Here is an 11,848-nt window from a genome sequence, read left to right as displayed (position 1 = left end):
GTAATTTATTTATTATTTAAAAAATATTGGCTTTTTTAGTTCAGGTTCTTTCTCTTGCAGTTGGTAGTTTTTTCAGGTAAAGTCGGTTGTCTTAATTTGCACATGTATTCTTTACTTATTGTCCAATATAAAGACAAACCAAAAATTATTAGGAAATCTCAAGTAGCATTATTATATTTTGAAAAATGACTAAAACTAATTTTACGTATCTATTTATTTTAGTAGTAAAAGATTTGTTCTGTCTATTTGCATGGTTAGGAGGGGTCACAACTTGTAATTAAGAAAGATTTTGAAGTGAATCGAGTTCAAAAGTAAACTGAATTAGAAAGGGGAGACTAACTTTGGATATTCTTAATAGTTTTGAAGATTAGATTGGTCCAAGTTGGGATTAACTATTTTTCATTTTAAGAAAACATTGTCTTTTTAGGGGAAGGCTTAACCATATACTCTAGTATTTGAAATTCACTTACTCGAATAATTCATAGTTATCTCGCGTAAAGTAGTCCCCAGGAGTAGATGCACACGGTATTATGACCTACGGGCTGAGTTGAACCCAATAATTTTGGTCTAGAGGATGTATATGTGTTAAGAAATTTATTGAATGTGTACGAATATTAAAATTTTGACTCAAACAGTGAGTTCAGTGGTATCTCAAACTTATAAAAGTTCAAATTTTGAATTCTACTATTGATTTTTTTTTTTTTTTAGGGTTGGAAAACTCTGATGATGAATAGAGGTAAGGGGAGGGGGGTAATTGATGATGATAATGAAGATGCATGTGGAGAACATGCCTCTGCCGCATGTATAGGGGATGGGAAGATACACATTAAGAGAAGCAACTTGCTCTTGTCATTGCCAATTATCATCTAATTAAATTTCCAAATTAATTGTTTCATCATTTTGTTGGTTTTCAATTGAAAAATCATTATCAACAGAAATTGACATGTTCTAAACTTCAATCAATGAATTTAGTAACAAGTCAACAAAAAAAATCTTAGCATCCTGCTTGGATTTTTCACATTTTGTTTCCTCCTCATAAAACCTGCCCAACATTCAAGTGGCATTACAGCATCTTGTCTTATGAATATGTCATTTGAGGGGCACATGTGTACTTTTGTGTAAATTTCAAATTATGAATCTGTACCTGTATTGAATGTGCCAATAATTATACACTCAATGCATGTAACTTGAACTCGTATATTAGTCGTAAGCAGTTATCTTAAACACAATTTCATGATTTGATGGTTATGTGTTTTTACATAGATCTCAAGTTAACATACAATATTACAAAGTCTACGCGTATACGCGAAGTTACTAGGTAAGTCTACGCGTATACGCGAAGTTACTAGGTTCCCGTGAATCCTAAACCTTGAAATATGTCTCTTATACATAGCTGCAACTCCATGTGCAAAATTTTGATCTTCTGACTTCTGGCCTCTTATCACCAATTTTAGTTTCAGTTCCCTTTGATATTGAAACATGCATAGAAGCATGTTCACTTATTAATCATGAAAATTAAATATGGAGTGGTCCATATAGCAATAATAAGTCGATGTCATATTTGCATTAATTCCGTGCCATATTTGCATTTTTCAAAAACCTATAGGACGAAAATAGCAATATTATTAATGATAGTCCATGTCACAATTAATCCCTTAATTAAGTACGGAAAATGATGACGATATTGCACAAAATAAAAGTGGTCCAATATCTCCAAAAACAACAAATAAAAAACGTTACTTTTAATTTACCAAAATTACGAATGTATTGTCCTAACTTTGGTAGACAAAGACGGAATTAAGTGAGAACAAGGGGTGGATAGGGGGCTCGTTTGAACTCCTTTCGATACAAGATTACATTGTATATTTGCATTAACAATTATTTTTTATGTATATCTAGTTGTTGTTGAATTCACTCAGCTTATTCGTATGTTTGCTTCTGCTTATTTTGAACATTCTTAATGAAAATTCTTACTCCATCACTGTAGTGGACAGAGTTACATGATATATGTTACTGACGGATGATGATTGATATCTTATAAAATTAATTGAAGTGCACGCAAACTTTTTGAATATCACCATTATAAAAAAGCAAAAATTACCAAAATTACGAGTGCTACTATTATTTATATCAAGTTTTTTCTTCTTTTTTTTTAAATATTGACTGCAAAGGTTGTTGTTATCATAATTGAACGCGTATATATGTTAAGAATGTTGATTTTAATTTATTGTTTAGCATAAGGATCATATCTATCAAAATCGGCTATTTAATTAAATTTCTTTTAGTATATGGTCACTACATTATATATTTCTTTTAATATTATCATACGCCTACTTTTTTTTTTCTTGTGGGGTTTGGAGTCATTCATGACATGTAGGGGACTAATACCTGTCAATCGAATAAATCAATTATTAAATGTGCGAAAAAAGATATGGCTGTTAACCTATTATTTGAAATCAATTAATTAAAATAATCTTTTTAACGGTAAAAACAGTGATCTCTTCAACTCAATAAGTCCAAACAAAAGGAATCTTCAACGGCAAAGCAATTAAAATAATCAAAAGAAATTAATTGCGGCCATAATAATTTCTTATAATATTAAATTTTCCCCTAATACTTTTGTTTAAGAGTGCAAATCTTAATACAAAGATAACGTATATGCGTAATTGATAATTATAAATTTAGATAGACCTAACCATCACTTTTCCTCCTTCAAGAAGTGACTAGTAATTCCTTTTAAAATTAAAAAAATTAAAAAAAAATCATAGGATATCATACCATCAAAATATTCTGTGTATTGTTCATTTTAGGTAGAGATTTTTATATTTGTTTTTTAGCAATAGAGAATCCGTTTTATTATGTAGGTTTGGTGTTTTAAAAAAGGATTTTTTTTTCGTAAAAATAGTGTTCACTAATTACTTCTAGTTTCACTCTTTAATAAACAGTCAATTTATAGAGTTTCAAATTCAATCCATCTAAAAGTGATTAACATTTTTTTTTTTCTTTTTAAATTTTTTGATAGGATATCTTACAATCAAAATGTTTTACCTATTGTTCATTTTAGGTTGAGATTTGTAGACACGACTTTTTATGTAAGAAAATAGATATTATTAGGTAATTTGGTATTTCAAAGGAGATTATTTTTTAGCATTTTATTCATTAATTACTTTCTGTTTATGTCTTTAGAAAATAGTCATTTTTAATGGGTTTCAAATTCACTAATCAAACTGCGTAATAACAGTAACTAGTTAATCTCCATTTGTGAATTTTACTAAATTTTATACTCATCTTAATTTGATAAGTAATTTTAATAGGCAGAGACAAAAGGTAGATGTGAGTGCATGTTTGACCTACTATGTGATTCTATTCCTCTAATGAAGATTAATTTAATTATTTTTTTTACAAACCACTTCTTGAAATTCATATCATTCCTATTGGATAGGCAGCACTAATTAATTATCCAAATATTTTACTAATGGAACATTTTTCAGGTGTAAACTAGAAAATTCCTTCACCAAATTAAAGGGGGTGACAATGAGTGACATTGTTTAATAGAAAGAAGGATGAGAAACTTAATTAACTATTAAGAAGATAAACTTAAGACCACCTATTAATTGCCATTAATCACCATGCACCTTCATCCATTTCATTTCACCTTTTTCTCAAGATATTATTATTTTTATTTCCTCATTTGTCTTTTTGGTTGTGTGTAGTAAGAACTTTATTAAGGTTGTGATCGAACTTCATCCTTTAAATTTTGTTTCTATTTTTTTTTAATTTCTCTTTTGGGAAGAAGGAAAAGAAATTACAATTAAAATTACTTAAGTATCTCGAGGGTAAGCCATACAAATCAAGAAAAAAAGAATAAATACGATTATAGTATATCTTAACTTTTAGTTGACATTCTGGTTGAGAAACGCTGACAAATTTTATTTGATTTTATATAGTATATTTAATTTTCTGTACGTAGTCGCAGATACAATTATTGTCAACCATTTATATCTCTCATATTTAAACCAAGTGATCAATTATGATTGAGATGCATGAGCTTACCTCATATTCACTTTTCAATAAAGTTTTATAACTTAAATTTTTTTAATTAACTTGTTAAACTTCCCACTTGACAATATACAAGTGAAAAAGTATTTTCAAGATGGCCATCTAATTCTACATGATGTCAAGCATATACATGGACATAAATTATCCTCCAACACTATGAAGTGAAGTACATTTTTTTATACACACACAAAAGCTTACATCATTCATTTGGGACATAACAATAGAAATGAAATGATTATCTCCCTTACCTTTATTTCTATTAATAGTAAAATGTAGGCATTTTTCAATCAAAAGGGTGAAGATTTGTTAACATACATTGCACACACATTAAAAATTGGATGAAAAACATGGTTATTGGTGAATGTGAGAGTCCACCACAACACTAAAGAAATTGGTTTTAGATGAAAAAGAAGAAAAAAGAAATGGTAGGGGGTAATTGGATGGGACAGACCAAACATATTTATGGTGGATAGATGAGATTGCTCCACTTTTAATCAGAAATTTCGAATTCGAGTCCTGAATGCAGAAAAAATTTCATAAATCTTGTTGGGAGCGTTATCCTAAAAATGAGTCTTGCCGTGCAAAATTTGTATTAGTCAGGATTCTGATGCGAACACCGAACGTCGAATCGGAAAACAAAAATATTGGATGGGAGGGAAACGTGTGGGACCCAGGATATATATGATGGGGACATAGATTTAGGTTAAGTGGAGAAATAAAACCCGACACGTGGATAGGAGATGACCCTTGTTAATTGGGTCGAACGCGGGTTTTAAGCCGAGTGGGAATGGACCAATTAGAGACCACCCAAACAACACATTCTTCACTTTTAACCGAAAGTTAGCTTTGCTTGGCCCATTTTAGGAAACTTAGTCTAACACTCTAATGTTGACAAACCCCCCACCCCAACCCTCAACCCAACCCAGAGTTTTGACGTTATAGATAAAATTGTTATATGATCAGAAGATCAAAGATTCAAATCTTAAAAATAGTCTCTAGCATAAATACACAATAAGATTGCGTATAATAGCCGTGAAAATGATCTAACACTCTAATGTTGACACCTCCCCCCTCCCCCAACCCCACCCCTACCAACTCCAAGTTTTGACAGCATAAATGCAGAATCAGATTGCGTAGAATAGATCTTTTTAGTTCGATCTTTCTCTGAACTCCACATATAAATTCTTTTTACATACAATAAAATCTATCGGTAACTCCTCTTTAATGACTTTCTTTGAGACAAATGAAGTTGTTACAAAAAAGTTTGATTGTATATATACATTCATTCAAATTTTTATCATTTACAATTATTCTATTATAGATAAGTGATAGTGTATTTTCTATATTTGTGATTTTTTAAATTGAATAGTGTATTTTCTATATTTGTGATTTTTTAAATTGACTTAATTAATAATTTAATATAAACATCAAATACAAATGATATTTCTTCGTTGAATTCAAAAAAAAAATATTTATGATTTTATAATTTAATTGTACCGTTTGATGTAATTATCGAAAGCAAATTAATGATATTTCTTTCATTAAATTCTAAAAGGAAATAGAATATTGAACACAACATAACTTTGTCTAATTTAAATCAAAATCAAACTTAACGACCTTATACTTTTTCCATTTTCAACGTCTCTTTTCACATCAATTATTTATCTTTGACCACGAAGTTGGTTCAAGAAAATAATAATGTTAATGACTTTATCTTTTTCGATTACTTCTACTTGTTTTATTTGTTAATCTTTCGGTGTTAAATTTCTTTGATACATCCCATATTAGCATAAACTTTTGACTTATTTGAAAAGACTTGTACCTTTTTGCAATTTTTTCTAGCATGCATATAGTTATGGATTAGACAAATAGATATATACTTGCATTAAACTAACTATTTTAACTTAAACTCTTATGATGTTCAATAGTATACTTACATTATTATTATTTTGGTATATATATACAAAACAGATACAAATAAGAATTAGAAAATTCACAAAAGAGCATCAAACATTTAAAAAATGGAAACCACAAATATGATGTAGGAGAAACATGTAAGTGTCTCAAAGAAAATTCAGTAATTAATAGTTTATACTTCGTACGTATACTATAGGATCATTAATTTAAATGATGATAGCTTGACAAGTCCTTTATGGCGGAGACACTCTTCTATAACGAACGCAATTAGATACCATTAATTATTTGGTCAAAAAATTTTTTATATGAAACTTCGTTTTCTAAGAAAGAGTGGACTAACTTGCTAATACTTTAAACCAATACAATATAAATATTAATTTGAATTAAAGGGTGAAGTTTCACAACCTCTATAATCATGAACTCAAAACCATATATAGTTTAAATTGCAATTATAAATTATTTTTACTCGATATAATCTTACATTGATAATTGAATATAATTTTTCAAAATTAAAAAGACAATTTATTATACTAAAACTTTTACCATGGGCAGGATCTGAAGAAAAGCCGGAGCACAGGGTCTATAGCAAGCATTTACAACATAAGAGCATAGTAATAAGTATGGATTGTTAGGTTGTGTTTATCAGATTTTTCATACAAGCAAAATGTAGGGACCCTTCCCCCTCCACCCCACACCCACATGGGTCATTTGTTGTATTATTAGCAGTAATGTTGTACTACTAGTTAAAGAGTTTTTAATCCTCCAAATATGCATTTTTCACATATCCAACACGTGGTCTTCTCCTACATGTTAGAAGTGGACCATCATTCCACAGTCTCTCCCCCCCACTCTATATATACAATTCCCCCTTCTCTCTTCTCTCCCTCACAACCAAACCAAAACTCACCTCAAAAGAAACCCAAACAAAAAGAAAGAAAATAAACTCATCTCCTCACTTCCCCACTTCTTTTCTCTCTACAAAATTCTCACATTTTCCCAAATAGTACTACTTACTACCATACACAAAAACATCAAAAAAAATAGGTAAACATGGCTACAAATACATGGATTAAACCTAAGTTGTCAATGCCATCCTCAAAAGAGTTTGGTTTTTCTTCAAACTCTTTTCCCCTAATCAAAAATCAAAGACAAATTCCCAATATTAATTGCTCCCTTCAAGCACCCCCTCTCCTTCATTTTCCTAAACAATCTACTACAACTTATCAAACACCAAAAACCAACACTATTTCCACTCCAAAACCAACCACAACTTCACAACCAAAACAAGAAAACAACACCAACACTTCCACTTGTAAGTGGAATTTAGTGCAGAAAGCAGCAGCAATGGCTTTAGATGCTGTAGAAAGTGCCTTAACAAAACACGAACTCGAACACCCTTTACCAAAAACAGCTGACCCACGAGTTCAGATTTCCGGGAACTTCGCTCCTGTACCTGAAAAACCTGTCACCCAATCTCTACAAGTGACCGGAAAAATACCCAAATGTGTGCAAGGTGTCTACGTTCGTAACGGAGCTAACCCGCTTTTCGAACCAACAGCTGGACACCATTTCTTTGATGGAGATGGCATGGTTCATGCTGTTCAATTCAAAGATGGTTCCGCTAGCTACGCGTGCCGGTTTACTGAGACAGAACGATTTGTTCAAGAAAAAGCATTGGGTCGCCCTGTTTTCCCTAAAGCCATTGGGGAATTACATGGACATTCAGGGATAGCAAGGCTTATGCTTTTCTATGCTCGTGGACTCTTCGGAATCGTTGATCATAGTAAAGGAACCGGTGTTGCTAACGCTGGTTTGGTCTATTTCAACAACCGATTACTCGCGATGTCTGAAGATGATTTGCCATATCATGTTAAGGTGACACCTACTGGTGACCTTAAAACAGAAGGGAGGTATGATTTCAATGGACAATTGAAATCCACCATGATAGCTCACCCGAAACTCGACCCCGTTTCGGGTGAGCTATTTGCTCTTAGCTATGATGTGATTCAGAAGCCGTATCTTAAGTACTTCAGATTTTCTAAAGATGGTGAGAAGTCAGATGATGTGGAAATCCCTGTGGAGGATCCAACAATGATGCATGATTTCGCCATAACTGAGAAGTTTGTCGTCATTCCTGATCAGCAAGTTGTGTTCAAGATGTCTGAAATGATTCGAGGAGGATCACCAGTGGTTTATGACAAGGAAAAGGTTTCAAGATTCGGGGTTCTTGACAAGTATGCTAAAGATGGTTCGGGTTTAAAATGGATTGAAGTACCTGATTGCTTTTGTTTCCATCTCTGGAATGCGTGGGAAGATGAAGATTGTGATGAAATCGTAGTCATTGGTTCTTGTATGACTCCACCAGACTCGATTTTCAACGAGTGTGATGAGGGTCTAAAGAGTGTTTTATCAGAAATTCGTCTCAATTTGAAGACTGGAAAATCTACCAGAAAAACAATAATCCAGAACGAAGAGGAACAAGTGAATTTGGAGGCCGGGATGGTTAACAGGAACAAACTGGGTAGAAAGACACAATTTGCTTACTTGGCTATTGCAGAACCATGGCCAAAAGTTTCTGGATTTGCAAAAGTAGACCTTTTAACCGGTGAAGTTCATAAATTCATTTACGGCGACAACAAGTACGGTGGGGAGCCTCTTTTTTTACCAAGAGACTCCAGTAGTCAAGCAGAAGATGATGGTTACATTTTAGCATTTGTGCACGATGAAAAGGAATGGAAATCGGAGCTACAAATTGTTAATGCAATGACCTTAAAGCTCGAAGCCACAGTGAAATTACCATCAAGAGTGCCTTATGGTTTTCATGGCACTTTCATAAATGCCAAAGATTTAGCAAATCAAGCCTAGTTTCGGAGACGAAAAAAGTGGCTAACTTTGCAAACTATGGCTATTACAGAGGAAATTTACCAGAGGGATGGTTTAGAATATACGTCCCCGGAATTTCTCCTCTATAATTGAAGTTAAGTCAATAGTTTTTTAAATTGTTTTTCTTTGATTATTATTATTTTTTTTTTTACTTCTAGTGTGAAAGATTTTCTCAGAGACCAGTTAGTAGCTTGGATGTAGTTAGAAAATTGGAGCTCAGCTGGTATTTCTGGTTATTCTTTCACATTTTGATTGTGCATGAGAGAGAGTATATATTACTACTACCTTATAGGAATATACTATAACATGTTCCTGTAAACTCTCTGTTTTCTTGTATATGAATCGTGGCCTATACTATTTCCACTCTCTTCTTTGTTTCCAATTTTCGGTTTTTCTGATGTTCGGTATTTATATTAAGGATGAAAAAGTATTTGTTACGTATTACTTACCACTTTAAAATCACACTTATACCTTACTTTTTTTTTAGGAATAGAGAAAGGGGGAAAAAAAGGAAACATGGAAATCTTTGTCCTTGACCACTATGTACAGAGACTATGGATTTGACTTGTATACACACAATAATTTAAAGAATTTTTACACTATTAATGTAATCTAGCAAAAAAGGCCTTGTTTTCATTTTAGTAATTTCATCTTTTTAGTGATATTATCTAAAGTCACATTCGAGTTCAGAGATGAGCTACTACAGTTTTAGCTTTTGTTTGATAAAATCCAACAGCTATGTCAAAATCTTCTCTGTGTTAAAAAAAAAATTAAAAAAAATCTACTGAATTTGCAGAACTAATTTATCTAGAACTCAATAAATTATATTTTCTAAATTTCAAAACTCATAAATTCAAAATTTGAATCTGTTTTTATTAATAAGGTTTAGGTGATCTAATACTGTAGTAATGCACAAAACTAAGTGAAAAGTGTTATACACTAGTAAAGATTATGATGGAGTTGTAAGTAATCCTCCATTCTTAATTAAAGGTTACGAGTTCGAATCCCCTAAATAGGAAGCGTTTTACCTTTAATGGGATTCCCCGACACAAATTCATATTTACTCGGGATCCAATGCAGGTATTGTCCATCGATAAAAAAAAAAGAAGGAAGTTTTATATGCACAAATTTTTTTTTTTCCACAGGGTGAAAAGTGTCATACACTGTGAAAAGGTGATAATTGATCTTTTTTTCTTTTATATGCCGACACGGGAGTCTATTTCTCTAGGAAGCCGGAGCGGAGCCCTTACAGATCCACAAAAATTCAGTAACTTTTGTTTATATTTTATATTTATATTAAAAAAATACAAAAATTTTAGTTTATATTATCAATTATAAACCGAGTTGTTATTTGATGTTAACTTAAGATTATTATAAAAATTCATATGTTTCAAAACTTGAATCCGCCTTTCTACAAATTGACAAATAAAAAAAAAAAGAACGGATTTTTATTGCATCAATCACTGAGATAAAAAGTCTGCAGAAAATTGGAAGCTAGTAATCAGTTGCCCTGAAATAGCGAAAGACGTAAATGTCATTATCTTCCTAATCTTCATGCTAATTTATAGGTTATTTGTGGCAATTTCTCATTGGTTACTTTTGCAAATATTATTTTGGGATCATTACTTAGCCTATCAAAATGTGCAACATGGTAGGTGGTACACCTATGGGGAATAGAAATGATATTATTTTTTGTTTTTTCATCTTTTTATCATCCAAACTCTGCTCGAAATTTACTGATGTGACTAATTGAGGGACGCACACATTACTCACGTTCACAGTTATAATAGAATGACATGAATAATGATCAACTTATTTGCCCACCTAAGTTTCGCTACAGCAACAAAAAAAGATTTCGTATTAAGAATCTTTTCTTTTTCGATGCTTAAAATTAATTATAACTTTTTATTAGAGCAATAAGATCACAACAATTCCATCACACCCTTTATTGGTTATTCTTAGAGGTGGATGTATTGTTCAGGCAATCAATCCACTTGAGCAATCAATTTGATTATAATAGACATGAAGAATTTACAAGTTAAACCTCTGTCTTGTTCACTAGAGAATTGATGGTTTTCATTGTGATGTTTTTTTCTTCATATTTAACTTTTTGTTTGAAATAAAATTCAAAAAGAATCAGATGTGAAAGAAATTTTGGAATTGTTCAAGAACCTATAAGGACTTTTATTGTCGCTAAATAAAAAATAAGAAATAATATTGATTGTCGAGACATTAATTTAAGAAAACTTTAACCATGAAATGAATGAAATCCAATGCATAAATTAATTAATTAAAGAAAAAAAAAAAGATTTTTTACTGTGCCACCTAAATTACATAAAAATTATTTTGAAGACAAACAAGAAGATCACGACTTGGAATTATCACATATAGTTTTATTATAAGTATCAAATTATCAACATGTTGGAGTAGGATAGATATTTTAAGATTTAGACTGCAGCAATATGATGATTTGGTCTACGTGAGATGTTATCATTGGTTGAGGGAAATTGTATGAACTTTTAATACAATAAAGGTTCTTAATTGGTTAGTGAGTCAACAATTTTTTGTTAAATTTTTTTTGCCTTCAACCATATAATCATATTTTAGTGGTCAATGTTTCCCATTTTCTATATCATCCATGAGGCTATTTAAGTTACTATCTAATATAGTTTTAAGCAATATTAATTAAGTGATCTTTTGTTTATGTATTTTAAAATAAATTCGTTAGCCTTTTGTTTTCGTTTGAAATAGCTATTGGATCGGGTTCATCTATATACCACTTAAAAAAAATAGTTTTTAGCGACGGACAAACTCTGGCGCTAAGGATTACTGTCTGTTGGTATTATGCTCGTTGCTAGCCACTTCCCGACGAACAAACTAATTCCGTCGTAAAACTTGTGACCGCCTTACGACCAACGATACCGGTTGTTTCATGTTAGCGACGGATAAGGCCGTTGTTATACCGTTGCTGTGGAAACATAAGGATTCA

The 11,848-nt window shown here is 31.6% G+C and overlaps 1 protein-coding gene across 1 annotated transcript; it reads left to right on the top strand.

Moving 5' to 3' along the window:
* The first annotated feature begins 6,847 nt into the window (after nt 1–6,847).
* Nucleotides 6,848–9,222, top strand: LOC107852027 (9-cis-epoxycarotenoid dioxygenase NCED1, chloroplastic). Its single transcript, XM_016697078.2, has one exon. The coding sequence runs from the start codon at nt 7,027–7,029 to the stop codon at nt 8,839–8,841; it is 1,815 nt and encodes a 604-aa protein (XP_016552564.1). The 5' UTR covers nt 6,848–7,026; the 3' UTR covers nt 8,842–9,222.
* Nucleotides 9,223–11,848: the final 2,626 nt, after the last annotated feature.

Source organism: Capsicum annuum, chromosome 7 (assembly GCF_002878395.1).
Source record: "Capsicum annuum cultivar UCD-10X-F1 chromosome 7, UCD10Xv1.1, whole genome shotgun sequence".
Taxonomy (NCBI): domain Eukaryota; kingdom Viridiplantae; phylum Streptophyta; class Magnoliopsida; order Solanales; family Solanaceae; genus Capsicum; species Capsicum annuum.
The sequence above is the reverse complement of the archived record's forward strand: the minus strand, read 5'-3'. Positions and strand labels throughout refer to the sequence as shown.